Below are 27,421 nucleotides of genomic sequence, written 5' to 3'. Positions count from 1 at the left end.
ATTAGATACTTTGAGGATTTCAGACCACTCATATTATGCAAACATTGTGAAGCAAGCCTTTCCTGCTGGCATTATATAATCGGTGTCTAAATCTGCATAATATGGGGGAGATCTGGGCGAAGATCTGGGGTACCCAACATCACCATTGGGAAAGCAATTGCTGGAACTTAGAACCGAGTAGCTTTGATCTCTTCCCTAGAACAGAAGGTTCTGTGAAGCTGAGTCTTACACTTGCTCTTTCATATCCTTATGCATTTATAGGAAAATGAATTAAAGGTCAATTGCATGCTATGAGACAAATGCATTTTGGTGTGAAGGATTAAACACTTGACAATAGGCATTAAACTATTAGTCTCCTGCCCCACGGAGTAGAAGAACAACTATGGATGAGTCAAATCCAAAAACTTGGAGTGGAGCTCCAGGCTGAGCCAGCGAAGGTTAGAAATCTGGGTCAGGACAACAGGTTGTCTCTTGGGAACATTTCTTAATATTTCATCTTGTTACATTCCGTGGTTATTCCTCTCACCAGGAGCTGGTGTAAAATATGTTAAAGGTTTTTTAGACAATTTGAAAAGAAAACTTGATTAACTCTTGCTTTCAATTCCTGGAGAGTGCATTTTTTTTAGTTTAAGCTCTGCTAAACTGGGCATTTTACTCCCCACCTCATGCCAGTGGGAGTACTGGACGTGGAAGGCTGAATCTGCCCACTGGGCATTCTGATGCACCATTCCCATTAAAGGGAATGTCTAAGCTCTTAAGGAACCATTTGGCTCAGATGAAGTCAAAGCCATGTGAGTGAGAGTTGGACATAGTAACAGGAGGAGAAAAGGTAACATTGTTTTAGGGACATTTCTATAACCACCCAAGAGCAACAGTTGCTTACAAAACCCTTCCTCCTACTGCCCCTAGACATACAACCCCTTTCTAGGATCAGCAGAATATACTTGTAGACAGGGTAACCCAAAGTATCACAGGTTATAGTTCATATTTCCTCAACAAATTTCATCATTATATTTACTGATTATTTTTCTTTTGCTTTCAAAATATGTTCATTGTCACTGTCACTGTCATCCCGTTGCTCATCGATTTGTTTTGAGCGGGCACCAATAACGTTTCTCATTGAGAGACTTATTGTTACTGTTTTTTGGCATATACAATACGCACGGGTAGCTTGCCAGGCTCTGCCGCTCGGGCTCAATACTCTCGGTAGCTTGCCGGGCTCTCCGAGAGGGGCGGAGGAATCGAACTTGGGTCAGCCGAGTGAAAGGCGAATGCCCAACCGCTGTGCTATCGCTCAAATAACACTTTATATAAGAAATGTATCTCAAAAAAATTAAAGGGCTGGAGCAATAGTACTGCAGGTAGGGAATTTGCCTTACATGTGGCTATCTGGGTTTAATACCCAGCATCCCATATGATCCCCAAGTACTGATAGGAACAATTCTTGACTACAGAGTCAGGAGTAATCCCTGAGTATCACCAGGTGTGACTTTCTACCTCCCCACTCCCCCAAATAATCAAGCATTGAAAATCAATATATGAAAATCAACTCAATTTACACCCCCTACTCTCAACTTTGGACTGTGTGACATGGAGTTAGTTTGCTTGGTAATCTGAGAAGAGAGCATGAAAGATGGAGGGATGGGTGTGAAGGACCAAAGTAGTCTCTGTATGGGGAAGTGATTTTTCATGGTTATCTGGGAGAGACAGATCTCTTTTTTAATTATCCCACTCTACTATGATTCCTCTTACTCCAGGAAAATAAAATATAACAATTTTAGAAGACTCGGCTGAAAATATTCCATGTGCATAAATTTATTTTAAATTTTATTGCATCACATTATACAAGCATTAAACATGGCTTCATGTTGATGACTATTTAAATGTGAAAATTCATCATTCGTGTCAGTACCTTTTGGCTATTTACAAGTAAGGAATTTCTATGTACTTTATATACCTCTGTATTTGTATGTACATATGTAAGAATACATGACTATACATATGTACACACAGAAATACATCTATGGCCATACACAGCTATAGATACTTCATATAGAATAATCTCCTCAGAAAGATTTGGAAATTAAAAAAAATGGAAAGAAAAAGTTGTAAACAGGGTCTTGTTTGTGTCATTTGGTGACGTGGAATTAGGACCATATGAGGACATTCTAGGAATGTGTATCCAGGTGTCCAAATACCCTTTTATTTATTTTTTTTCCAATAGTCCAGTATCTGTAAAATTCACATGGGATAGAATGCAAAAAAGGTAGCAAACAGGCTGAAAAACAGGCCCAGTATACAATTTCCCCTTGGTTTTAAAAACTTGAGAATGTAACTGCCCATGACGTGCATGCTTGCTTGGTCAGGGATGATCTACGGGTGAGAGCAAGTGTGTGCTACACTGCAACGTGACTTCACAGCCGTGTGGCTTCCCAGGCAGTGGCCGTCGGGCGCGAGCCCCCACTGCTGCTGAGGTCTGCGGCATGCACTGCGGTTGCACTGGAGTCATTCACTCGGATGTGCTTTTGCACAGCTGGGAGAAGTAAACAGAATCCAGGTCCTTGGCCTGGAAATGAACTATTACCTGGAAAGAGAAAAAGCATTAAAACCCTAAGGTGACATGGCAACTGTGAGGAACACAATCTGCAAATGGTGTCTCTGAAGCGTGAACCAAAGGCATGCAAAGAAAGTGTCACTCAGGACCGAGTCAGGCATGGTATCTGTTTTGTGTCTGCATGATGATGTCCACTTTACAGACGGAAGAGCAGATGGAGCCAGAGAGGCAACTGAGGCAAGGGACCCCTGTCAAGGCTGGTGGGTATAGAGACTGACAAATAGTATGCTTTCAGTCAAAATGAGACATGCACTCTCTGGGCACCATGGATGGCTCACCTGCCTTACAAGACTAAGGCCCCAAGCTCAATACCCCGGAAATACCTCACATACTCCGTGTGACCCCAAGTTCAAAAGTATATCATCTCTGGGGTTCTAAAACCCATTGAGCGTGAGCATAACTACAGGATATGACCCTCCCATGCTCCCCCCCTCCCATGTCCCTCGATAGCCAAGGGAAGGGAAGGCTGCCCTTCTCCTCCAGAGGCTGCCCACTGGCCAGCAACCATCAGTATGGGTGACCAAGTTAGTGCCTTGGGGTTTATAGAACCCCAAGAGGCTAGAGGTGGCTAGACTTTCAAAGCATTATTATCACAGTGTGTGACACCCCGTGTCACAGCAACACCTTTCTGACCTGCTATTCTAGAGCATCTTTCTCAGCAGGGGCTGTTTGGCTCTCCAGGGGCCCCCAGGATACTTCAAGGGGCCAAGGGAAAAATCAGGCAAAAGTGGGGATGTGGTACTAGACTTGAGGCCAACTAGTAGGACAGGGGAAATCACAGGAAGGCATTAAGGTCAGGAGTGGCCATGTTTAGAAAAAGGGTTAAGAAACACAGTTTTTAACCATGTTAAGGTTTTCTGATTATCTGACACGTATCACCTTACTTAAGCTGCATTTAGTTCTGCCAAGTAGGCAGGCTGACAAAAGTGAAGAATTTCCCTAAAGTCACATGGCCCAATATCAGCTCTGAGAAATGGCATTACTATTAAGTAGCAAACATATCTTGGTGCCCCAGCAATGGGACAGCGGGTAGGGCACCTGCCTTGCACATGGTTGACCCAGGTTTGATCCCCAGCACCACATATGGTCCCTTAAGCCCTGCCAGGAGTGATTCCTGAGTGCAGAGCCAGGAGCAAGCCTTGAGCACTGCCAGGTATGGTCCAAAAAATAGAAAAAACTTAGCAAGCATTTCTTGCCATGAGTAAAGCCAAAAACTACTGTAGAACTGAGGGCAGGAACAGTGTTCAACCTTTTGAGGTCAATTTTATCCTTGTAATCTTGAACCCCAGTAACTTCCTCCATAACTAACTCCTCACAATCCCCTGAGCTACACTAATTTAACAATAAACATCTCTGCAGATAACTGATCTCTGAACTGATATGAAAAGTGAAAAACATATTTTTGCTTCCTAGCTTCAGTTTCCTTTTGGAGATCAAATTTTTAAAAAGCATCTTGAACTCTTAGTGTACAGGAGACACAAAGATCAAAGAAGGTAAAAGACTGCTTGAATATCATTAGACTCAGTAGGAAAAACGGAAAGCTCAGATAATCATTTTAAAGTTAAATTGATAATTTATTTTGGGCCACACCCAGCAGTGTTCAGGGCTAATCCTGGCTCTGTGCTCGGGGATCATCAAGGTGAGGTTTTCGAGTATATGGTATATGGGATGTGCTAGGAATCAAGTCTGGGTTCGCTGTGTGCAAGGTAAGCACCCTAATCCACTGTACTATCTATCCAGTTCTCAGTTAATCATTTCTGAGGAAACAGCTACAGAAAAATGAAGTGGCCTGTTCAAGGACACACCTCTAGTAATCAATTGGCCTGAGAGAAGGTTTCAGAACTTCCTGATGTGATGTGTTTGAATGTGGGGGAACTTTGTTACAGCATTTTAAACCTTGATCCTTCCAATTTTTATGAATTAAATATATATTTAGTGGTTGTCAAAACTCAGCACTGCTAGCTATGCAGTGAAGGATGAAATTCCATAGAAGCTTTGTTCTAGGTACTCGTGGTTGTGCAAGGAAGCCTGGTAAATATTTGAAGACTGTAAATTAGCAATATAAATCAGTACTCTGCAAACCAATAGTATTCACACATTAAAGGGAAATGTTTAGGAGTGGCCCCTGAGGCTAGGGGAGGTAGCTTAAATTGCTGGGTTCAGGCCAGCGCTCAGCACTGTATTGTTCCCTTGAGTACCACCAGCAAGAGACACTCAAGTGGGGAGTAGCTCCCAACTTCTGCTGCATGTGGCCCAAATACAAAAAATTAGGAGTGACTTGCAAAGGATTTATGAGGAAATATGGGGAAATCATAAAATATGTGGCATGAGGGGCCTGGGAGACTATACAGAGGTTAGGGCATGGCCTGACCCAGGTATGATTTTTGGTAACATGTGGTTCCCGGAGCACCTCTGAGTATGGCCCTGGTGGTCCCTTGCACTGTGGGGTCTCTCGCACCTAAGCAGCCCTGCACTTAAGGCCCTAGCATTGAGCCACTTGGTGGTTGGTTGAATATTTGAATATTTGCGGGGGGTGGGGAGAGCAATCCCCCACCCTTCCCCCCATCGAGCACCCTGAACTTTGCTTGGGAGTCCCCCTGGAAAAGAAACTAAAAATAAACACAACAATGAACACGAACAGCACATAGCCTGACAGGAATGTGCTAGGAGCAAACACTGAGTGAGTGAGCTGAGTGAGACACGGGGCTGCACCTTGGTTGAGCGGAACAGGAGACTTGGATCATAGAGCAGGGCCAGGCGGCCCTGGGCATAGAAAGGGATGCTCCAGGCCAGAGCAGAGGAGAGAGGAAGGTCTGTTTCTGAGACCATGAGACCACGTAGGCACACTCAGCTAACAGGCCAGAGGCAGAGTTGCAGGAGTTGAGTGTAAAGGGAAGATCAAGTTGTATTTGTTGGGACTGGAGCAACAGCACAGCAGGTAAGGCGTTTGCCTTGCACTTGGCCGACCCAGGTTCAATCCCCGGCATCCCATGTGGTACCCCATCACTGCCAGGAGTAATTATTGAGTGCAGAGTCAGGAGTAACCCCTGAGCATAGCTGGTTGTGACCCAAAAAGCAAAAAAAAAGTTATATTTGTTTCCCTTTATTTATTTTTTTGATGGGGGGGGCACCCTCAGAGTCACACCTGGAGATACTCAGGGCTTGCTCTGTGTGCAAAGCTGGCACCCTCCCTGCTGTACTATCTATCTCCCCAGGCCCAATCAAGTTCCACTTGTAATCAAAGGCAGAGGCAAGCTGCTGCTGGGAGTGCCTAAGGCGTTCATTCTGATCCTTTAAAGCAGAACCTCGCCAGCACAGGCCTAGAGTGACCTCAGGGGCGAGACACTGATGAGAGCAGCGAGACACTGACCACCCCTGTCTGGCCCACACCCCCCAGCATGCTGCGCTGGACCACGTCAGAGGGAGAGGCTGTCACAGTCCTTCAGCAGCGGATCTGAGAGGGACAGAGTGCCTCTGTAGGCTTCCACAGAAGAAACTGGACAAAGCCCACTTGTGCCAAGACGGACTGACTTCCCCTACAATTTATATTTATTTATTTCTTGTTTGTGGTACCAGAGGTTGAACCCAAGGCCTCACATATGTAAGCCAAGTGCTTTTCACTGACCTACTTTCCTGGTGCATACCCAACCTTCATTTTATTATTATTATTATTATTATTATTATTATTATTAATTTTTGTTTGGGGTCACACGCAGCAGTACTCAGAGTTTACTCCTGTTTCTCCACTCAGGATCACTCCTGGCAATGCTTGGAGGGCCCATACAGGAAGCCAGGGACCAAACCCAGGTGACTCTATACAAGACAAACACCCCCCTATCTGCTGTACTATCTCTCTGCTCCATACCACCTCTCCATTTCATACTAAAAATCATATCCAGGGCTAGGGACTTAATATTCTAATGAACCATAGGACCAATCAGGGCAGGAATCCACTTGAGTTGTGCCCCAAGGAAGGGACCATCTGCACGTGCTGTGGTGGGTACAAGAGGCAGCGATCTCATTGTAAGCTGTGCTGAGAGGTGAGACCCCTGCCAGGTGAGAACCCGTGGTTTTGGTGATGTCACTGGGGCCAGGGCAGAGAGAAGAATGTCTTGTTTGGGCCAATAGTTGCTGTGTGTTTTCCATGTAGAGGGGTTTATGCTGTACCCATTCACTGACCTATGATGAACCATAATGATATTCGATTCAGGGAGCAGACAGTACTCCTGAATTCCAAGGAGTTGGTACATAGCACACATGCATGCAGCACATATGCACACGTGCGCACACACACACACACACACAAACACACACACACACAACTCACACATACCCCTTGCCTACCCGGTCAGGGCCATTCGTTGTGATGTGCTTTTCCATTCTTCTTCCTCTCTTTCCGCTCCTTCTGGAGACGCTCCAGTTCGGCCTCGTACATCATCTCCTGAATCAAGTACTTCTCTCTTCTCATTCGATCCCTTAGGTCTTTTGGGAGGTCCGGGATCAGATAGGAAATGAGGTGCTTGATGCAAAACACAAGGTGCTAGGGACACAGAGGAAAAGATCACAGGGTTACAGACCAACAAGGTTCAGCCAAGAAGAGTTCTGGGAACGGGTTCAAGAGGCCTCTGGCTCCGGGAGGTAGAGCCTCTGGGGAGTCGGGGAAGTGAGATGAGGCCAGAGAAGGCCTGAGTGAGGAAAGGCCACAGGCCCAGGTGAGGATGACAGCACCTGGGCAATGGGAAGAGGATTCAGGAAAAGGAAAGCAATGGAATAGTAGGGAAAAATGAGAGAGAGAGACAGAATAGTCACTGGGGAATGAGAAAATCAGGTCTGAACACAAGACCTGCAGCTTTTGCTAAGGACCTATCTGTAGGATATCACCAAGCCTGTTTGTTGATCTATAAAATGAGTACTGTGAAAATTTAGAAACAAGTTTGAAGAAATAATTTGTAGATTTCTTTCCAGATGTCTTATAAACGTTGAGCATAAGAGGTAGATGGAGAAAAATGGACATTTCAGGAACATTTATTTTCTGTAAGTAGTTGTATAAAAATCCTTAATTTAAAATTTAAAATAGTTGGAACTCTAGCATCATTGTCACTTTTGTGCATTTAAGTGACTAATATAAGACGTCAATTTAAAGGTCATTACTATTCTAATGAACCCTATATAAACTGCTTCTTAACTGAACCCTATATAAACTGCTTGTGAATTGGAGTCAGGGTCCGAGTCAAGACTCCACTGCGTTGGATGAGACTGGGACCCTAGCTCAAGCTAGCAATAAAGTTCCTTTGCTTTTGTGTTATCGTGTGTGTACCTGGTCTCACCGCAAGTGAGTGGGTACCTGAAACTCGGGCACAACAAGCCTACATCTCGTGTTTTCAATTTTGTTGAGTCTGTGTTTTGGACATATGGCTATCCCACTCATCCGTATCACCAGAATAACTGAAGCCCTGATGCCTGGTTCACCCATTACTTCCTATTCTCTTCTTCCCGCCTTGATTTCTTTCCCTCTCTCTCCTTCTAATATCTAGATGCTGGGGTCAAGGGTAATTTAAGCATCCCCTTTTACTTCATATCCTAATCCAGTATTTTATATTCCACAGATTAGTGAGATCATCCTGTTTATCTTTCTTTGTAAGTAGTTATATAAAAATGTTTTTATATAACTAAAATAAAATACAAATAATTAAAATACAAATAAAGTTTGCCTTTCTTTTGTCTTACTTCACTCAACATGATATCTTTCAGTTTCAACCAGGTTGCAGAAGTGGCATGATTTCATTGCAGCTGCATAGTATTCCATTGTACACACACACACACACACACACACACACACACACACACACACGTCTTCATAATCCATTTATTTGTTTTTGGACACCTAGGTTGATTTCATATCTCAGCTACTGCACTGATTGCAGTAATGAATAATATGTCCTTTTGAGAGAGTCTTTTTATTCCTTGGGATAGATGCCAAAGGGTCTGGATTATATGGCAATTCAATTCTAGTTTACTGAGCACTCTAAGGTAGTCTTAATTTTATCGGAAACAGTATATTTGGTAAGTCATGGATAGTATGTAGTCCTATTAAGAAGCACAGAAATATAGATATATTCCAATGTTTTAAAATAGTTCTTTTAAAAAGGCCGAAAGAAGTAGAGTTCAATTTAATATGCCAAATAACAACTTACTACAGCCATGTTTATCTTTTGTCTGATGTTTTTGGAGGCACTGATAATTTTTATAAAAGGCCATAAAAATCTTTAATGAGGAACTGATAAGCTCATTTCTCAGAAAAGAGCAATTGGCATTGTTTCTTTTGATTCTCCAGAGTCAATTAAAGAACATACATAAAATAGTCTCAAAGAGGTGTAAAAATACCTTCTAGAACAAGCCAAGAGGTTGTCCTGATTTGTTTTAATGTGGCACTCAAATATGTACCAGATAAAATCATTTCCATTTTATGATTACAGTAATAGAAAAGCAATCCTTTTTTTAAAAAAAAACTGGCCTGGTCATTTTTCTTATCTATCTATCTATCTATCTATCTATCTATCTATCTATCTATCTATCTATCAATCTATCTATCTATCTATCTATCTACTTATTTATTGAATCACTGTGAGATAGTTACAAGCTGTCATGTTTGAGTTACAATCATACATGATCAAACACCCATCCCTCCACCGGTGCACATTCCCCACCACCAATATCCCGGGTATATCCCCCTTTCCCAGCCTCCCTCTGCCTCCATGCAGACAATATTCCCCATACTCTCTCTCTACTTTTGGGCATTATGGTTTGCAATGCAGATACTGAGAAGGTCATCATGTTTGGCTCACTATCCACTTTCAGCACACATCTCCCATCCCGACCGATTCCTTCAACCATCATTTTCTTAGTGATCCCTTCACTATTCCAGCTGTCTTCTCCCCTCCGCTCATGAGGCAGGCTTCCAAATAAAAACTGGCCATTATTCTTAAAGTAAAAGATAACAGACCATGAACTTTTATTGACACAAAATATAAGCAATTACTAGGCAGGCTATACTTTCTTTAGTTTTTTTGTTTATTTGGGGGTCACACCTGGTGGTGCTCAGGTGTTACTCCCTGCGTTATACTCACGTATCACTCCTGAGTGGTTATATCACTCAGCCATATGACCAGTATACTAATGCTCTGATGCTCTGGGAACTACAGAGAGTGCCAGGAATAAAGCCGGGTGGGCTAATTTCAAGGCAACTGCCTTACCCACTTTCCAGCTCCTGAGCCCCCCTTTCATAAAAAAAAATAAACCCCTATTTGTGTGCTCAAATATAAGGCCATTATAGCACACAATCAGAAGTAAGAACCTTTAGTAGTGTAATTTTCTGAACTCTGGTCTTTCAATTTCTTCCTGCATCCACATTCTCCCTGGAAGCCGTGCAAGGCAAACTGCAGACGAGAAGCATGAGCCTCTGGGAGTGGGTACAGGAAACTACAGTTTCCCTGAAGTTCAAGAACCATAGCACTGTAGCACTCTCATCCCATTGTTCATGGATTTGCTCAATCAGGCACCAGTAATGTCTCCATTGTGAGATTTGTTGTTACTGTTTTTGGCATATCGAATACGCCACGGGGAGTTTGCCAGGCTCTGCCATGTGGGCGTGATACTCTCGGTAGCTTGCCAGGCTACCTCTAGAGGGACGGGGGAATCAAACCCGGGTTGGCCATGTGCAAGGCAAATGCCCTACCCGCTAGGCTATCACTCCAGCCCTTAAGAACCATAGCCCTAGAATATTACATTTCAGACCACTGTTTCCTTGACCATTGATGCTCACTGATGCACGTCCATCTATTTCCTGGAAAACAAGTACTTTCAGGAGAAGAAAAAGGAGACAAAAGAGAGTCCATAATATATTTCTCTAATGCAATGGGATATAGACACATGGGAAAAAAGTCTTTTGACTATTCATTATTACCTACTTTTGAACTCTTTCAAAGTTCAGAACTGGTTGAGCAAACCTACCTCAAACACAATGATAAAAGCCAGCCGCGCTGCGAGGACATGCCAGAACTGCAGTGTGTACCCGTAGGGCACCAGAGAATGCGGAGGGTCACGGTAGTCACGGTATCTGCAGAGACACGGGAGGAGAATGTGACATGTCATGTCTACAAATTGTCTTCTGAATTTTAGACACAGTGATGTACAATAGTGTTAAGGCAGGGCTCTATGGCAGTGTTCTAACACTGCACCCTCCACCTGTGTGTTACCCGCTGCTCTTCACACCTTGATTAACTCAGGTTTGTCGGTCAGTTCTCAGGATTTTTCACCACTTACTCTTTAAAAAAAATTTTCATTAGCGAACCACTGTGATGTACAGTTACAAACTTATGAACTTTTGTGTTTGCATTTCACTCAAGGCCTGGAGCGATAGCACAGTATTTGGGCGTTCGCCTTTCACACAGCCAACCCATGTTTGATTCCTCCACCTCTCTTGGAGAGCCTGGCAAGCTACCAAGAGTATCGAGCCCGCGAGGCAGAGCCTGGCAAGCTACCTGTGTGTATTGGATATGCCAAAAACAGTAACAATAAGTCTCTCAATGAGAGACATTACTGGTGCCTGCCCGAACAAATCGATGAGCAATGGGATGACAGTGACAGTGACAGTGATTTCACTCATACAGTGATCCCTCCACCAGTGCCCATTCTCCTCCACCAATGATCCCAGTATCCCTCTCACCACCACCACCCCATCCCCCACCACCCCACCCTGCCTCTGTGGCAGCGAATTCCCTTTTGTTCTCGCTCTTTTTGGGTGTTGTAGTTTGCAGTAGAGGTATTGAGTGGCCTTCATGTTCGGGCTACAGTCTACTTTCAGCTCGCATCTTTCAACCCGAATGGGTCCTCCCGACATCCTCTACTTGGTGTTCCCTTCTCCATCTGAGCTGCCTTTTCCCCCAGCAGGTGAGGCCAGTTTCCAAGCTTTCACCACTTCCTCTTTCCTTATAATGTTTCTTTAAATCCCACCTGTGTGGGGGCTGGTGGAGCATGGCGCTGGGCACTGAAGCAGATAACACCCGACTCTGCAAAGTGGCCGAGAAGGGAGGCTCCACAGAAGGGAGTATCTGGGCAAAGTTGGCAAGAACAGGGTGTCAGCACCAGGTGTCCAGCCTTGAGCCCCACTCGACCTCCTAGTTACCTGAGCCCAAGACACAGACATTGTCACATATGCATAGCAAGTCATCCTAAAACTGCAGCATCTAGCCTTGATTATGATTGGACCAGGGCAAAGCAGAGTTGGAAAGGTAATAACAGGCCAATAATGCTAAACTTTATGTGATTGGACCTTGCTGTGTGTATTTGGCAATAAAGTGAACAGCCATCAGCTGCTCCCAGAGGTTGTTTTCTCCGTGCATCCATCATCCTGCACCCCACGTCTGCCTGGACCCAGTGCACAACTTGTCTGGGCACCACTGGGGCAAAAACTGTTCCCCAACAGAGGCTCACTGTACATCTTGTACCTGTCTTTTGATTAACTTCACTACCATGTTCTCTTTCATAACTTCAAATCTCTCCCATTCATGTAAAAGACATCTTCGTAAAAGACATGTCTCTGATTTGCTTCATATTCTTTTATGGGGGATGGGAATTTTTAAAAAGTAGCTCTTTTTTCTCCCTCCGTGAACTCACCCCTGGGGACTGGGCAGGTTCAATGGCTCCATTCAGTCTAGCTTAAGAGATGAACCACACACACCTTTGGCGGGACCGCTCGGGATGGTAGATGCGTGCTGAGAGTAGACTATGGACCAAACGTGATGGCCACTTAGTAGCTATACGGCAAACAGTAACACCCAAAAGGAGAGAGAGAGTAGGAGGGAATGTGCCTGCCACAGAGGCAGTGGGTGGGAAGGGTGGGGGTGGCGGGAGGGATAAAGGGAACATTGGTGGTGGAGAGTGGGCACACTGGTGGAGGGATGGGTACTCGAACATTGTTTGATTGAAACGTAATTATGAAACTTGTAAGTCTGTATCTCACGGTGATTCATTAAAATAAAAAAAAATTTAAAAAAAAGATGAACCACACTTGACCAGTGTCACTCATTATCAGAAATTCTGCCCAAACTGTCACTAAGTCTATCAAAGGAGGTAGCCATCATCACATGCTGTGTGGAAGAAGCTGCTTAGAATGAAGCCAGCAGAGCCAAGTAAAGCCACAGAAACAAGGCAATGTTTGATGTTGCTGGAAGTGTGGGGTCCAGCCATCACTCATGTCATCATCAACCTATCAACCTCCCAATGATCTGGGCCAATTAATTTCTTTTTTTAGGGCCATATTCAGTAGTGCTTAGAGTTTACCCCTGGATCTGTACTCGGAAGTTGTTATTGATAATTCCTGAGGAACTACATAGTGCCAGGAATTGAACTTGGGCCTCTGCATGCAAAACACCTGCCCATTGAGCTATTTCTTCCATCCTGAGCTAATAAATTGCTAAGTTAGTTAAAACTGGATTTATGCCACTTGCGGCTAAGAAGCACTTCCTAATGCATGCTAATTGTAACCTTTTTTAAATAAATTTATTTATTTTATTAAATCACCATGTGGAAAGTTACAAAGTTTTCAGGCTTATGTCTCAGTTATACAATGCTCGAACACCCGTCCCTTCACCACTGCCCATATTCCACCACTAAAAACCCCAGTATACCTCCCACTCCCCTCACCCCCCACCCCCGCCTGCGTAGCTGATAAATTTCACTTCATTTTCTCTTTACCTTGATTACATTTCATATTTCAACACAAAACTCACTATTGTTGTTGGAGTTTCCCCCCAAAAAACAGCCCTGCTGACAAGGAAGCATTTGATAATTAGTTTTCCATTGCTGAGAATGAAGAGATATGAAGTGAGGCCATGCAGTTTAGGATTTCTGTATCTTAGTATTTTAGTAATTAAGTCCAGGGAGATTTATGTTAGAAATGGCATCATTTCCCTTCCTGGGGCAGCATGGGGCTATGGCTTAGTTCACAGTCTAAAGAAATTGCTGGAAGCAGTTGCTGGTACTAAAAGTAGTCTAGCTGGCCTCCGGATCATGGTTGATCAGCAGCAGAGTGGCTGCACAAACGTGTGGCCACCCGGGTCACATCTCGCCTGATTGTAACTTTTGAATCAGCATCATACCCATAAATGCTTATTGCTTGGAACTTAATTCCAGGAGGCTCCACATTCTCCTTGCCATTCCATTTTTATCACCACAGGTGGGGACACTGAAACATTATTCTCTCATCACAAATTTTTTGGTGTTTTTTAATCAAATTTTTTCTCGTTAATCCCAGAAATGTAGGAAGATCTAAGAATATTGGTTAATCTCCACAGAATTGTTCTAGAGACATACCCAATTTTCTTGTCTGAATAAAAAATGACTATCCAGGTTCCCCTATGAGACAGTACCTAACCCCATCACTGGCACTGAGGAGACAGGATAATTTTTATGCAGCGCATCTTTGAAAAGTATCAAGGACTTCAAAGTAGGAGCTGTCACTATTATCACCACAATCATTATAACTAGTAGTGATGCCTGTGAAACACAGTCAGAATATATCATAATTACTTTGTCAGTCAAGTGATTTGTATGGTATCTGATTCTGAAACTAAAAATGAATCTGTTAGTGCCTTTAAACTATTTGCTCTGATGATAAGGATTAGGTAACAGTCTATAACAGCTCACATATACATATATATGCACATACTTATATATATATATACATATATATTCTTTTTTAATAGAGTCCTATCATTGGTCCAATAATTAGGCATAAAATTTTAGAAAGGAGAGTTTTATTCAGGATTTAAAATTTGTGTGTACTTTTCTTTCCTTTTTTAATTTTAATTTTATTTCTTTAGCAAAGGATTTCAAATATGCATTGTTTAAACAACATAAATTATTGAACTGTAGTTAATAAAATAAAAGCAGTTGACAAAGAATGTAATTTGAAAACATGACATGTATGCACATCCAAGAAACTATCACAACAATAAAAATCCTCTTGGGGGGTCCTCCTAAGTGAGATTAGGCGATGTGTGGGCTCGCTCATCAGCAATTCGAAGAATCTGGTGCTATTCAGGCCTTGTGATGCCAGGCATTCCCTGGGGACATTCCTGTGGTGCTGAGTATTGAACCTCGGTCAGGCAAATGCTAGACACGGGTGCTGACCACCCAACTACCTTGTGAGCACTTGCATATATGGTCCTATAATTTCTATAGGACATATGTAGTCAAGATTCAAGAAAAATGTTTTTCCCATGCAATTACAGACAACAAATTTAATTCCTTTGTTCTTCCTTAGCAACATATATTTTAAATACAAATGTATGTATTTAAAATATCTAAGTAAATATTAGGGAATATTGGCAATATGCTTTAATTATTCATGTGGTTTCTCTAAGCTCTGAACACTCCATAAATTAAATTGTCTTGTATGTGGTATTTTGTGATTTCCTCTTTAATGATCATATGACATATTTTGAATTCATGATTATATTTCATTTCCTATATTTTATGTTTATGTAGTCTCATAACCAGATTACTGGTTACAGTGATTACTATAACTTTATTCTATGCCTGTTGTACTTGTTACTCTTCAACCTTCCCATTTTCATATAACATTATTTGTGCCCTCAAAATTGGTCTAATCATAAGTCTTAATTTTTACAATATTATTGGTCCACTCATGTTATCTAATTTTCATCTTTATAATTATTTAGTAACATAATGAGCACTCCTAAAGCTACCGTATGACTTCAGTATTAAAATACAATCAGATGCTTGTATCTTCTCTTCTATGTCCTTCTATGTTTCTTTATCATATTCCTTTGCTTTATCCTAACTTAATACTATAGTGTATATTCACATATATATTGATTTTTCTAAATATCAGACTTTATGAAACAGACTAAACTTTCTAGAAATGTTATTATACTGTGTGTAGTTCTCTGAGACTTATTTATTTCTCGCAGACTGTACTATCAATATTCACCTGTGGTGTTGCAGGGAGCTAATTTTTGATTATTACTGTGAACGAGTCCCAAGTAGGACCAGATAGCTGTTGCCTTAAGTGGCATAGGTTTATATTTATACTCACAAACTTACCAGTTTTCCAATTTTCTTTTAGTATTCCATATCTATGTAAGTTCTTGAACAACAGAGCAAGAATCTATCCTGTTCAACAAAGGCTCTTTGCAAAAAAGGTGGCAATGCCATATGCACTACTTTATGGTCTAACTTTGGACACTGACTTTGAGAGTTTTCTTTTCCTGATGCCAAGCAGTTTTTATGACTATTCCCTTGGTAACTCCTATATGCAAAGCATGCATTCAACACTTTGAGTTCTTTTTCTGTCCTTCTTTAGTACTCTTACAAATTCAGACTAGTGATGATAAACTTGTCTGCTTTTTCCTGTCTGGGGAAGGCATTAATTTTGGAAGAAAACTCTATGAGGTAGAGTATTCTTGGTTGAAAGGACTTTCTCCCTGCCTCAGTACTCTGAATATAGCATACCATCCTTTCCGCTCTGCAAAGATTCTGCCGAAGATTCTTGTAGAAGGAAGTCTTGGCAAGCGGTGAGAAGGGGGGAGTCCCTTGTAATGTCTTTATTCGCTTGTTGCATTTAGATTCTTCTCTCTAACATCTGACAATATTTATTGGAATGAAACCTCTTATATTACTTTTTCAGAACTATATGGGCTTCCTGGATATAGATACCTGTTTTCTTCCCATGGTTATATAATATTTTGGTCCCTATAATGTTGCTTCACTTGATGTTTTCCAATAATAATCTAAATATCTCTTCTTTTCTTGTTCATTTAATTTCACTGCTGAGTTCTACTGCTCTGTCTTCAAGTTCACTGATCCTTCCACAAAATCTAATCCTATTGCATCTTTTTTTTCCAGTTCTGGTTTTGCATTCTTCAGATATATAATATCTATTCATTGCTTTCTTACATTTTTTCTTTGTTGAAATTCTTTGATCAGATTGTTCTCCTGAGCTCCCCTGAAAATATTATCCTGAGTATGTTCTTCTGAATATATTTATGGCTGCTACTTTGTACTCTATATCAGGTGAGTCACTTTCCCAGACTTGCAGGATTGACCTTATCTAGCAGGTAAATTTTATCATTTAATCCCTGCCCTGTTCTTTACTTATCTCTCTAACTTCTGTGATGGTCTAAGCATCCTACTTATTAGAAGTAGCTCATAGTAACTGAGGCTGCCTCAAGACCAATGTCCAGAGGCAGAAGATCTCAAACGGTATGCAGATTCAGGTTATCCAGAAGCTAATGCTAACACCGCAGCTTTAAAGCATCTCTTCTAGGGGAAGACTAGAATAAGGGCACATCTTTTGCTCCCTTTTCAGTGAGGCTTAGGCTGTTAAGGATTATATTTTTGTTTGCTACCATTGAGCTGAGTCAGTGCAGAATAAGGCCCCCTGATTTTTAAGGCCAGGCTGCAAAGGATGTGTCCTTTGGACCCACAACAAAAATGGTGGCACCAAACTTTAACACAAGCTCCTTTCTCAGACCTGGTCACCTGGGCTGAGACGGAGAATGAGAGCATGAAGATCCAAACTTTTGTTCCTATTTCTGGCATAGACTATAGGTCACCCTAACATGTGTGTTTAATTAGAAGTCTGTCCCAAAGAGCACCAGCTAAAAAGGTAATAGATCTGCTTTGTAGGAAGAACGGGTATGTGTTTCAGCCTGTGGTTCTATATTATGGGGATAGCTGGACTGGAACGATAGCACAGCGGGTAGGGCATTTGCCTAGCACTCGGCCAACCCGGGTTTGATTCCTCTGTCCCTCTCGGAGAGCCCAGAAAGCTACTCAGTGTATCCCGCCCACATGGCAGAGCCTGGCAAGCTACCCGTGGCATATTTGATATGCCAAAAACAGCACTGGTGGAGGATGGGTGTTTGATCATTGTGTGATTGTAACCCAAACATGAAAGCTTATAACTACCTCACGGTGATTCAATAAAATTTAAAAAAAAAAGAAAAGAAAAATTTAAAATTATTAAAAAAAAATAACAAGTCTCGCAATGGAGATGTAACTGGTGCCCGCTCGAGCAAATGGGTGAACAACAGGACGATAGTGCTACAAAGAACTTTGTTTCTTTGTTTTCCTGATGACATTATTATCATTATTAACTTTTTAAATTGAATCACCATGAGATACATAGTTGGCAGTGTGGTGATGGGAGGGAAAGTGGGAACATTGGTGGTGGCAAATGCACACTGGTGAAGGGATGGGTATTGGAACATTGTATGACTGAAGAACTATTTTTTTTTTCCTTTTGCAACAGACCTCTGAGACTCTCTAGACATTAGTAATAGGTAATCAAGTTTGATTCCCTGAGCGGTGGCTACAAAAACTGGAGCACAATTGTGAGCCCCAATTCCCTTCCAGCAACATGGAGTTAGGGAGAGCATAAAGAGCTACTGTCACTGTCCCTGTCATCCCGTTGCTCATCAATTTGTTCGAGCGGGCACCAGTAATGTCTCTCATTGAGAGACTTATTGTTACTGTTTTTGGCATATCAAATACTCACGGGTAGCTTGCCAGGCTCTGCCAAGTGGGCTCCGTACTCTTGGTAGCTTGCTGGGCTCTCCGAGAGGGGCGGAGGAATCGAACTCGGGTCGGCTGCGTGAAAGGCAAACGCCCAACTGCTGTGCTATTGCTCCAGCCCAGAAAGAGCTATTACCAGCTGGAAAGACCTTTGGTGACTGTTTCAGTAGGTTTTCAGATGTATGTTAAATTAGAACTTTTCTCTTGGCCTAAAGCTTTCAATAAGCACGTGGGCCTGTTTCACAGAAAGACTTGAGTTATTTGGTCAGCTGCCTCTGCTAAGTTCTTGGACTCTTTACCAATATTTTCTCAGTTCACTACTGCTTTGCAGTTCTTATGAAAGCTAGCCCACCTGAATTTTAAAGTCAGATGTTTTGGGGGCTCAGAGCTTAAGAAACTGAGGTGCCACATGTGGGGTTCAAGCCCTTTGTTCTTCAAGAAATCAGGAATTGTGAGTTTACTCCTGATTTTGCTTTGCCAGACATCATCTCAGCCTTTTCTGTATAGTGTACACTTTTCTAGCTTCATTGGGTAAAAGATGCTCATCTATGAAATGTTTCTTTCTGATTATACGTAGATAGAGACTTCTGTGTGTTAGTGAGAGGTCCATTCATACCCTTGTTACATCCCTAATTGGAATCTCAGCCTTTATTTGGTTTGGCCTTTAATACATCAGATTTTCTTTCCAGGTCTCTTTTGTTGTTGTTTGAATTTTAAAAAAGTTGTTTTAAAAGAATATGTACATGCTTAGATGTTTTCAGTGGGAGAATTAACTCTGCAATGTGACTGCAAATAGTTCCTTCATCTTTCTAAATATGGCAATTTAGTTTTCATTAAAATCTAAAACAATTTTCTTTAGGGAAGTTTCATGTAACACAATTAACATATAAAGAACGCAACTCACATTAACAATCTGGAATATTCTCATTTTACTATGGGGGACAAGCAGAAAGAATTGTGTAAAGAAGCAAGAGAAGAAAGGCTACATTTTATCTTATTTTTCAAACTATTGCTCGTGTTTAAGCTCCAAACAACATTTGTTAGTTTATTTTGAGTCATTTCACACTTGAAATCTTATAAGTCGTTAACAAAGTTTACTAAATAATTATAAATATGAAACAGTCTAGAGGTGTGCATGGAACTTCTCCTGAAGAAAGCACCATTGATACTGCCTGACAGCGATTTCTCCACCAGACCCTAGCAGGAAGGCGACTGGATTACAGTCAAACAATTTTCAACTTACGACTGGAACGATAGCCTGGAGGTTAGGGCATTTGTCTTGCACGCAGCTGACAATCCCTGGCATCTCATATGGTTCCTTGAGTACCACCAGGAGTAATTCCTGAGTGCAGAGCCAGAAGTAACCCCTGAGCATTGCCAGGTTTATCCCCCAAAGCAAAAAACAAAAACAAAAACAAAAACCCAAATAAACCAATTTCCAACTCTTGATCTACTTGTTCCATTTCATGGGACGGGGAATAGGATCTCTGACGAGAGCCTGACAGTCAGGGGGACACTGGTGGGTGTTTAAATGAGGGGTAAAGTGGATCAACATGGAAAGTATTATGCTAAGTGAAATGAGTCAGAAAGAAAGAGACAGACACAGAAAAATTGCACTCATTTGCGGAATATAAAACAACAGAATGGGAGACTAACATCCAAGAATAGTAGCAATAAGTACCAGGAGGCCTGCTCCACGGCTTGGAAGCTGACCTCACATGCTGGGGGAGAGGGCAGCTCAAATAGAGAAGGGAACTCCAACTAAAGTGTAGTGGAGGATCCACTCGGGATGGGAGAGGCGGGTTGAAAGCAGACTATAGATTGAACATGATAGCCACCCAGTATCTCCATTGCAAACCTTAACACCCAAAAGGAGAGAGAGAACAATAAGGAATTCCCTGTCGTGGGGCAGGGGAGACAACATGGGGGTGGGGGAGGGACCCTGGGGCCATCGGTAGAGGAGAATGGGCACTGGTGGATGGATGGGTATTCAAGTGTTGTATAACTGTAACACAGGCATGAAACTCTGTAACTGCACCCTCATGGTGACTCATTAATAAAAAAAAAGGAAAAAAAAGAAAAGATAAATAAAGCTACACTATTATCTAAACAGGGTAAATTTTAACATCCTTGTGGTTTGTGGAAATGTTTGATGTGCCTGCTGGCTTTTCAATAAAAATCAATTATGCCTTAAATGCAAATAAATAAATAAATAAATGGGGGTGAAGAAGGTTTGTCATGGCACAAGAATAGAGACTCCTAGATGTTCTTTGGCTCTCTTGCTCTTCTGCCTGTGCTCAGGTCACTGGGCATTTTTTATGTCTCTACTCTCCCCATGGCACCTTCCACATGTCATGTTCCACCTGGCACCCACCATGTGGCAAGCATATAGAATGGCATTGGTTCAGGTGGGCCAACGGGTCTGTTGTGCTTTAGATTCGAGCCAGGACTGAGTAGTCAAAACTGAAGTTCAGTAGCGTCCATGCTGAAGCCCGTCTCCAGGGAACAATCGCAGGGAAAGAAAAGAGAATGGGCAAAGGTATAGAAAATTTTGCAGTTAATAATTAAGAGGAACAAGTATCACCTGGTTTTTGTTTGCAAAAATCTGAAAATTAGTTTCCCTAGGCATTATTCTTTAAGATCAGAAAGAACGATGCTTGAAGTTTCACTATTATGTCTCTACTCAGTAAATTCTTTCCAGACCAGTGCAGTGTGTGGGACTTAGAAAGCGTGGGTCCCACTTGTAGCAAAGCAACCCAAAGAACACTGTGTTGGAAGCTGAGAACCCTGGATTCTGCCTCTAGTTCTTGCTTTGTCTTTTTTTTTTTGTGGGGGTGGGTGGGTCACACCTGTCAATGCTCAAGGGATACTCCTGGTTCTGCACTCAGGAATTACTCCTGGCGGTGCTTGGGGGACCATATGGGGTGCTGGGAATCGAACCCGGGTCTGCCACATGAAAGGCAAATGCCCTACCTGCTGTGCTATGGCTCCAGCCCCACTTTGTCTCTTTAGACACATCAAGTCATCATCTCTAGTCCTCAGCCGCCTCTTAGCTAATATGAGAGTGCATAATTACCAGGGTCACCATGTCGAAGGGTTTTGGTCTCCACATGATCTTCCTCAGGTTCTTGTTACAGAGAGACCATTGAATGTCATGGTAGAGGGCTGAAGGATAGTACAGAGGTTCAAGCAATTGTTTTGTATGTGGCTGAGTCCAGCTTGATCCCTGTCACCACATGAAGCCATGAGCATACCTGGAAGTAGCCCCTGAGCATAGATCTAACCCGAGCTAGCTGGGTCTCACCCTCATGCTGCCTTCCCCTCAAAGGAAATTCACAAAGTGTTTAAATATCATATAAAAAAGTGTTTCTTCGGTTTTCTTTTGGCCACGTAATGTTCAGGGATCACTCCTGGAGGTGCTGAGGAATCTCATATTGTACTGAGGATCAAACCGTGGTTGGCTGCATGCAAGACAAGTGCCTTAAGCCCTGTACTCTATCTCTTACCTTCGAAAGAAGAGATGCCATTTGATTTTGCCATTAACAGGTTTGCACAAATGACCCATTCACCTTTTGGTGAAAAGGATTTTATCATTTGCCATTTGGAACACTACTGGCTTTTTAGAAGTTTTACTCTTAAATAAAGAAACAGTGTCTGGCATAACACCAGAACTCAAGAATTTCCCCTTCACTTTTTCTATAGAAAGACACATTGAGAGGCAATTTTATTTTCTCTTGAGTGGGGATGAGAGCAAGTGTGTACTGCAGAGGGGCTAGGCCCTGAGAACAGTGGTGCCTTGGATTCCTATATCTAAATTACACCAGCAGATGCTCAGCATTTCGAAAGGTGAATTATAGAGTGTGGGTGGACAGAACAACAAGGATGAGTGACCTCATCAGTTGCCCCTCAAACCCCCGGGGATTGTCATTCTGAGGTTCTGGAACATGGGTATTCTCTACACTGTATGTATATTCTCTACATGTTCCATGTAGCCTTTGCTTCCAGAGTTCTTTGTCCATACATTATCTAGGATCCACCCTCAGAAATTGTTTTAACTGGATTAGAGCACACCTTGGGAAAGAGAAACATTAAAAATTTTTCTAAAATGGAAGATGCCACACAGTCTTTCCCTGAAAAGGGGAAAAAAAGCTGAGTAAGAAAGACCTTTCCCCTCCTCAGCCAGCGTGGGGCTATGGCTTAGTTCACAGTCTAAAGACATTTCTGCAAGCAGCTACTGGTACCAAAAGTAGTCTAGCTGGCCTCCAGATCATGGTTGATCAGCAGCAGTTTGTGCGGCCACCAAGGTCGCATCTCGGTGGATAGCGCACTGGTATCCGAGATCACCCGCGTGTCCCGCTGTTGCAAGTTCATACCTCTTTTTCTTTAGCTCCCACGCCTCCAAGTTCGTACCTCTTTAATGATCCTTATAAAATGACTGACACCATGCTGGCTAGGAATATGTGCACTGGTGAAGGGACGGGTGTTTGAGCATTGTATAACCGAAACATAAGCCTGAAAGCTTTGTAACTTTCCACATGGTAATTCAATAAAATAAATAAATTTTAAAAAAATTTTTCCGAGGGGATTTTGTGTTGTAGATTTATTATTCATTTTTGAAGAGGTCACATGCTCAGGGGCTAATCCCAATTCTGTGCTTGAGGGTCACTCCTCCTGGTGCTGAGGGTGGGGACACCATATGCCAGGGACCAAACATGGGCCTCCTGTTTGCAAAGCACGTGCTCCAACCCCTGAGCTATTGCTCTGGCCCATCCCCTCCAGGGGTTTTAATGTCTCACTCAAGGCTGAGACCATTGCTTTTAAACCACTCAGTCTGCCCCCCATGGAAGACCAGTCCCGCTTGGGCTGAAGGGGCCGGGCTCACCTGCAGTACTTGAGGGGAATCCCCGAGAATTCGCTGCCATCAGACTCAGGTTCAGATCGATTCTCAAAGTCAGAAATCCGGAACACAGACAAGCTGGCATTTACATAGCCCACCATGCACCTAATAAAGGAAATGAATTCTGAGATTAGCCCACTGGTCACCTTCTCTGCATCAACCCACTGAAGGCCCCATTTCCCAGCAGTTGTAAATGCCATCCACTGGCCCTCCCTGCTTTATTATCTGTATATATTATTGGTAATATATATATTACCAATATATATATAGGTTAGTTACCTTGTTTAACCTTTACTTATAAGGGCCCTCCGTTTCAGCCCCACAGCCCCTACCTCAAACTCAATTCTGTGGACCAATTCCTATTTCTGTTGCCTTTAACCATTGTTGCTACCTTACTGCATTATCTTTAAGTCCTACACATGAGAGAGATCATTCTGTATCTTTTCCTTTTCTCTGACTGACTTCACTTAGCTCTGGTACTCTCTAGTTCTAAGCAGGTTGTGACAAATTGCAAGAATGTGTCCTTTCTCACTGCCACATAGTATTCCATTGTGTATAGCACAACTTCTTGATCCATTCATCCATAGTTAGACACTTGTTGCAGGGTAGGAGTAGGGTGGGTGGAAAGGACCTTTGGTGCATTGGTGGAGGCAAGTGTACACACTGGTGGCAGATATGGTATTGGGAACAATGTATGTATAAAACTATCATTAACACTTTTATTAATCACAATACCTAATTATAAATGTTAAAACTGTAAAATAAGACTGTAAAAAGGAAGTGTTGACTCACTAGAAAATGATAAGAAATGTCTCCACCTTAATTTTGGTCCCCCCCCCAAAGAAATACAGGCTTTACCACCTATCTGGAAAAACTGAAATAGCCATTAGAATTAAAGCTTCATGCTAGATGAGTCAGATAATTTTTTTGGAATGGCCTCAAGGGCTGTGAGATTTGGGGGAGGGGGAACATCTGCCTGAGCCTAGGCTCTATCCTCAAGTCACTCTGTCCTTGGGTTTAATCTCTTTTAATCTATTTTTTTTTAAAGTCACTTTTCAGAGCAATGATCATAATATATGTCTCACTTCCAGGATTGTTTTGTGAATGAAATGCAAAATATATGTGAAAGTGGTTTGAACAAAGATTTGCTTTTTTGTTGGAAATCCCACGTGGGAAGGGAGATGCGTGCTGAAAGTAGACTAGAGACTGAACATGATGGCCACTCAATACCCCGATTGCAAACCACAACACCAAAAAAGAGAGAGAGAACAAAAGGGAATACACTGCCACAGAGGGGGGTGGGGTGAGGGGATGGAATTGGGGGGGTGGGAGGGATGCTGGGTTCATTGTTGATGGAGAATGGACACTGGTGGAGGGATGGGTTCTCGAACATTGTGTGAGGGAAACACAAGAATGAAAACTTATAAATATGTAACTGTACCCTCACGGTGATTCACTAACTAAAAAATAAATATATTAAATTAAAAAAGAACAAAGACTTGCTTTTTTATTTTGTTAAGTAAGCAGAGAATATCGGCAAGAGTGACAGCCAGAAAGAAATGCATGGCCAGTGCAACTTGAGTCTTTTAACCTTTTTTAAAATGGGATGCTATGCTCAATGAAAGCTGCTAGGTGAATAGTTCATTAAACACAAATTAATTACAATAAAAACCTATAGAAGTCTCTTCAATTAGCTGGACTGTGAGCTTTATCATGTTTGATCACACTTACATTAAGTATTTATGCAGATACATGATAATATTGGACCAAGGCTGGGTATGAATGATTTCAGTTCACTTGACTGGGTGGTACTTTGCTACCTGGGGCTAACTGAACCAGAATAAATTATTGTGGAGGAATAAATTTACTCGAGCTAGTAAATAAGAAAGTAAAACTGCTATGTGAGAACGCAGAAGTCCATGTAGAATGAACAATCTTATGATTACAAAACACCCTCCATTCTAACCTAGACATCTAAACCCCACAATTAGACTCTGTATATTTAGACTTCTGGCTTTTTTCCCGAGGCAGTAGAAATGGAATCCAGGGACCATGCTAATATATAGCCAAGGATTTATGTAACCAAAAAATATACAGTTCCCGCTTTGGAACTATTAAAGTGACAACAGAATTGAGATCCTAGAGGTGGGGAGTTGGGTTAGTTCACCCAGTTTTCTAGGAGGTCAAGAATCAGGTTAATAGTCTCAAAGAAATTTACATATTATACAAATGATTACCGAGTGCCTAGTGGACACGGGCACATTGCACATTTCCTCTGCAGAACGTGAGGTCTATTGGTGACACAAAGGGACTCAGATGATAGCCGTTATTTTACAAACTCAGAAATACATCACAATTACATACTATATCAGGCACCACTTTTTTACATTATGATACAACACATTTATGAATTCAAGGGGACATGAGGCAGAATGGAGAAGATAAGCAGTTACTGCTCTCATTAGATTTAATCTAAGATGTGTCTGACTTGGGTTTTCTTGGGGCTCACAGTATTACATAATAATTCTTCCTCCAACCCAGGACTTCTTGTCCAAAACTTGTTCCCAAGTATTCCAGTGTCAGGAAAATAGAACAGAAAACTTACTTTTGCCCAGCTTCTCCTTGACCTGCACACGGTCCATACTTATAAGCATACACCAAGCGAGGAATAAAGTCAGATGTTATTGCAATGACAAATGCATTTGTAATAACAGAAAGAATTCCGATGCCTTCAAGAATGCCATACCAAATTCCTATTCAAAGAGAAGGATTGTATTAATTCCAGACACAATAGCAGAGGTAATATAAATGAAAACAACTAGGAAAATGATGTTCAATAAACCTTTGTAAGAGCCCTTTCATCTTCCCAAATACACTTGGAGTAGGATTTAGTTGAAGGCCGTGAAGAGACTTCTGTGGCAGTGCCAATGAACATGACTTAAAAAATGGAATCACACATAAGTCAGAGAACTCTGATCAAAGATAAGAAACTAAAACACCATTTAATAAGACTGAAATAAGAAATATCAAATTGCCATCAAATTGGATCTCCTCCCTCCACCCGCCCTCCCCCGGGGATAGGTCCTGGCTCCTGCAATTCATCTTTAAGGGTCTAGTTACTTACTCACTGACCCAGGCATTTACTTAATGTGAGAAAATATAATATTACCGTAGACCAAGTCTTTCTCACACAGATTGGCTGAGATCCTGTCTGCTATTTTCACAGCATTGGATTAATGAACAAGATCGTGTCTGATCTCAGGCAGTGAGAAGCTGCACTGAATTCAACTCAGCCTCTCCAGTCAAAGGCCAGAGACCAATTCTGCCTAGAACAACAGACTCATGCTTCTGGATGTGACGCGGGCATACATCCAGGGAAGAGTAAAAAACATATTAAACAAGTGGCAGGTATGTGTTAATAGATGGAATAAGTTATAATCAAATTTTTAAAGTTTAAATTTTATGCTACATATAGAATTAAATTGAGAATCTATTAAACAAAAATTCTCTAGCACTGTAAATGATTACTTTCCAAATAAGTAATTTAATGTTTAGCGGGTAGAGCGTTTGCCTTGCATGCGGCCGATCTGGGTTCAATTCCTCCATCCCTCTCGGAGAGCCTGGCAAGCTACAGAGAATATCCTGCCTGCACGGCAGAGCCTGGCAGAGCCTGGCATATTTGATATGTCAAAAACAGTAACAACAAGTCTCACAATAGAGACGTTACTGGTGCCTGCTCAAGTAAATCGATGAACAATGGGACAACAGTCCTATAGTGCTACAATATTATTTAAAGTTAGTATAATTATTTCTTTCCAAATATTTGTTGAGTTATGTGGAAACCATTAGTAAAAATACAAAACTTCTGGATACTCTTATTATAGCCACCAAAACTCTATCTCTTTCACTCTCTTTTTCTCTCTCAGGCAGACACACACACACATTTTATTTTTAACATCCAAATCATCTAACTTACCTATGTCTTTGGCCCTTGAAGCTAAGGGTCGCCTCCACTGTGTGACAAATTTGTAAGCATCAAGTCGAATTTCAATGATGTTATTCAGTAAGGCCAGAAGTGGTGCTAAGGGAAAAGCTGCCACAAAGATAGTTGTGAATCCAAACTGAAGAACTGAAAAAGACAAAGAAGAAAGAAAAAGAGTACTAGATTGCCATTATTATTTTTTAAAAGGTTAATCACCTGATTGCACCACTGTCTTGACTCACATATCTCCACTCCAGAGCAGAGGGGATAGCTCTACCCGAGAAATGACCAGGACCCTGGCAAAGAATGACGCCTCAGGGCGAGCTCT

The 27,421-nt window shown here is 41.9% G+C and overlaps 1 protein-coding gene across 4 annotated transcripts in view; it reads right to left on the bottom strand.

Moving 5' to 3' along the window:
- Positions 1-1,800: 1,800 nt before the first annotated feature.
- ANO4 (anoctamin 4) overlaps positions 1,801-27,421 on the bottom strand; it is a 439,919-nt gene continuing 414,298 nt past the window's right edge. For all 4 annotated transcript variants that reach the window (XM_055118276.1, XM_055118277.1, XM_055118278.1 and 1 more), the window contains 6 exons: positions 27,088-27,240; positions 25,717-25,864; positions 23,097-23,216; positions 10,625-10,730; positions 6,959-7,154; positions 1,801-2,584 (listed from right to left, as the gene is read on the bottom strand). In XM_055118276.1, the coding sequence (XP_054974251.1) occupies positions 6,963-7,154; positions 10,625-10,730; positions 23,097-23,216; positions 25,717-25,864; positions 27,088-27,240 (719 nt within the window). In that variant the 3' untranslated portion in view covers positions 1,801-2,584; positions 6,959-6,962. The remainder of the gene's footprint in view (positions 2,585-6,958; positions 7,155-10,624; positions 10,731-23,096; positions 23,217-25,716; positions 25,865-27,087; positions 27,241-27,421) is intronic.

The sequence above is a fragment of the Sorex araneus genome, chromosome 10, assembly GCF_027595985.1.
Source record: "Sorex araneus isolate mSorAra2 chromosome 10, mSorAra2.pri, whole genome shotgun sequence".
NCBI lineage: Eukaryota > Metazoa > Chordata > Mammalia > Eulipotyphla > Soricidae > Sorex > Sorex araneus.
Note: the sequence above shows the minus strand (reverse complement) of the source record. Positions and strands in the feature narration are given on the sequence as shown.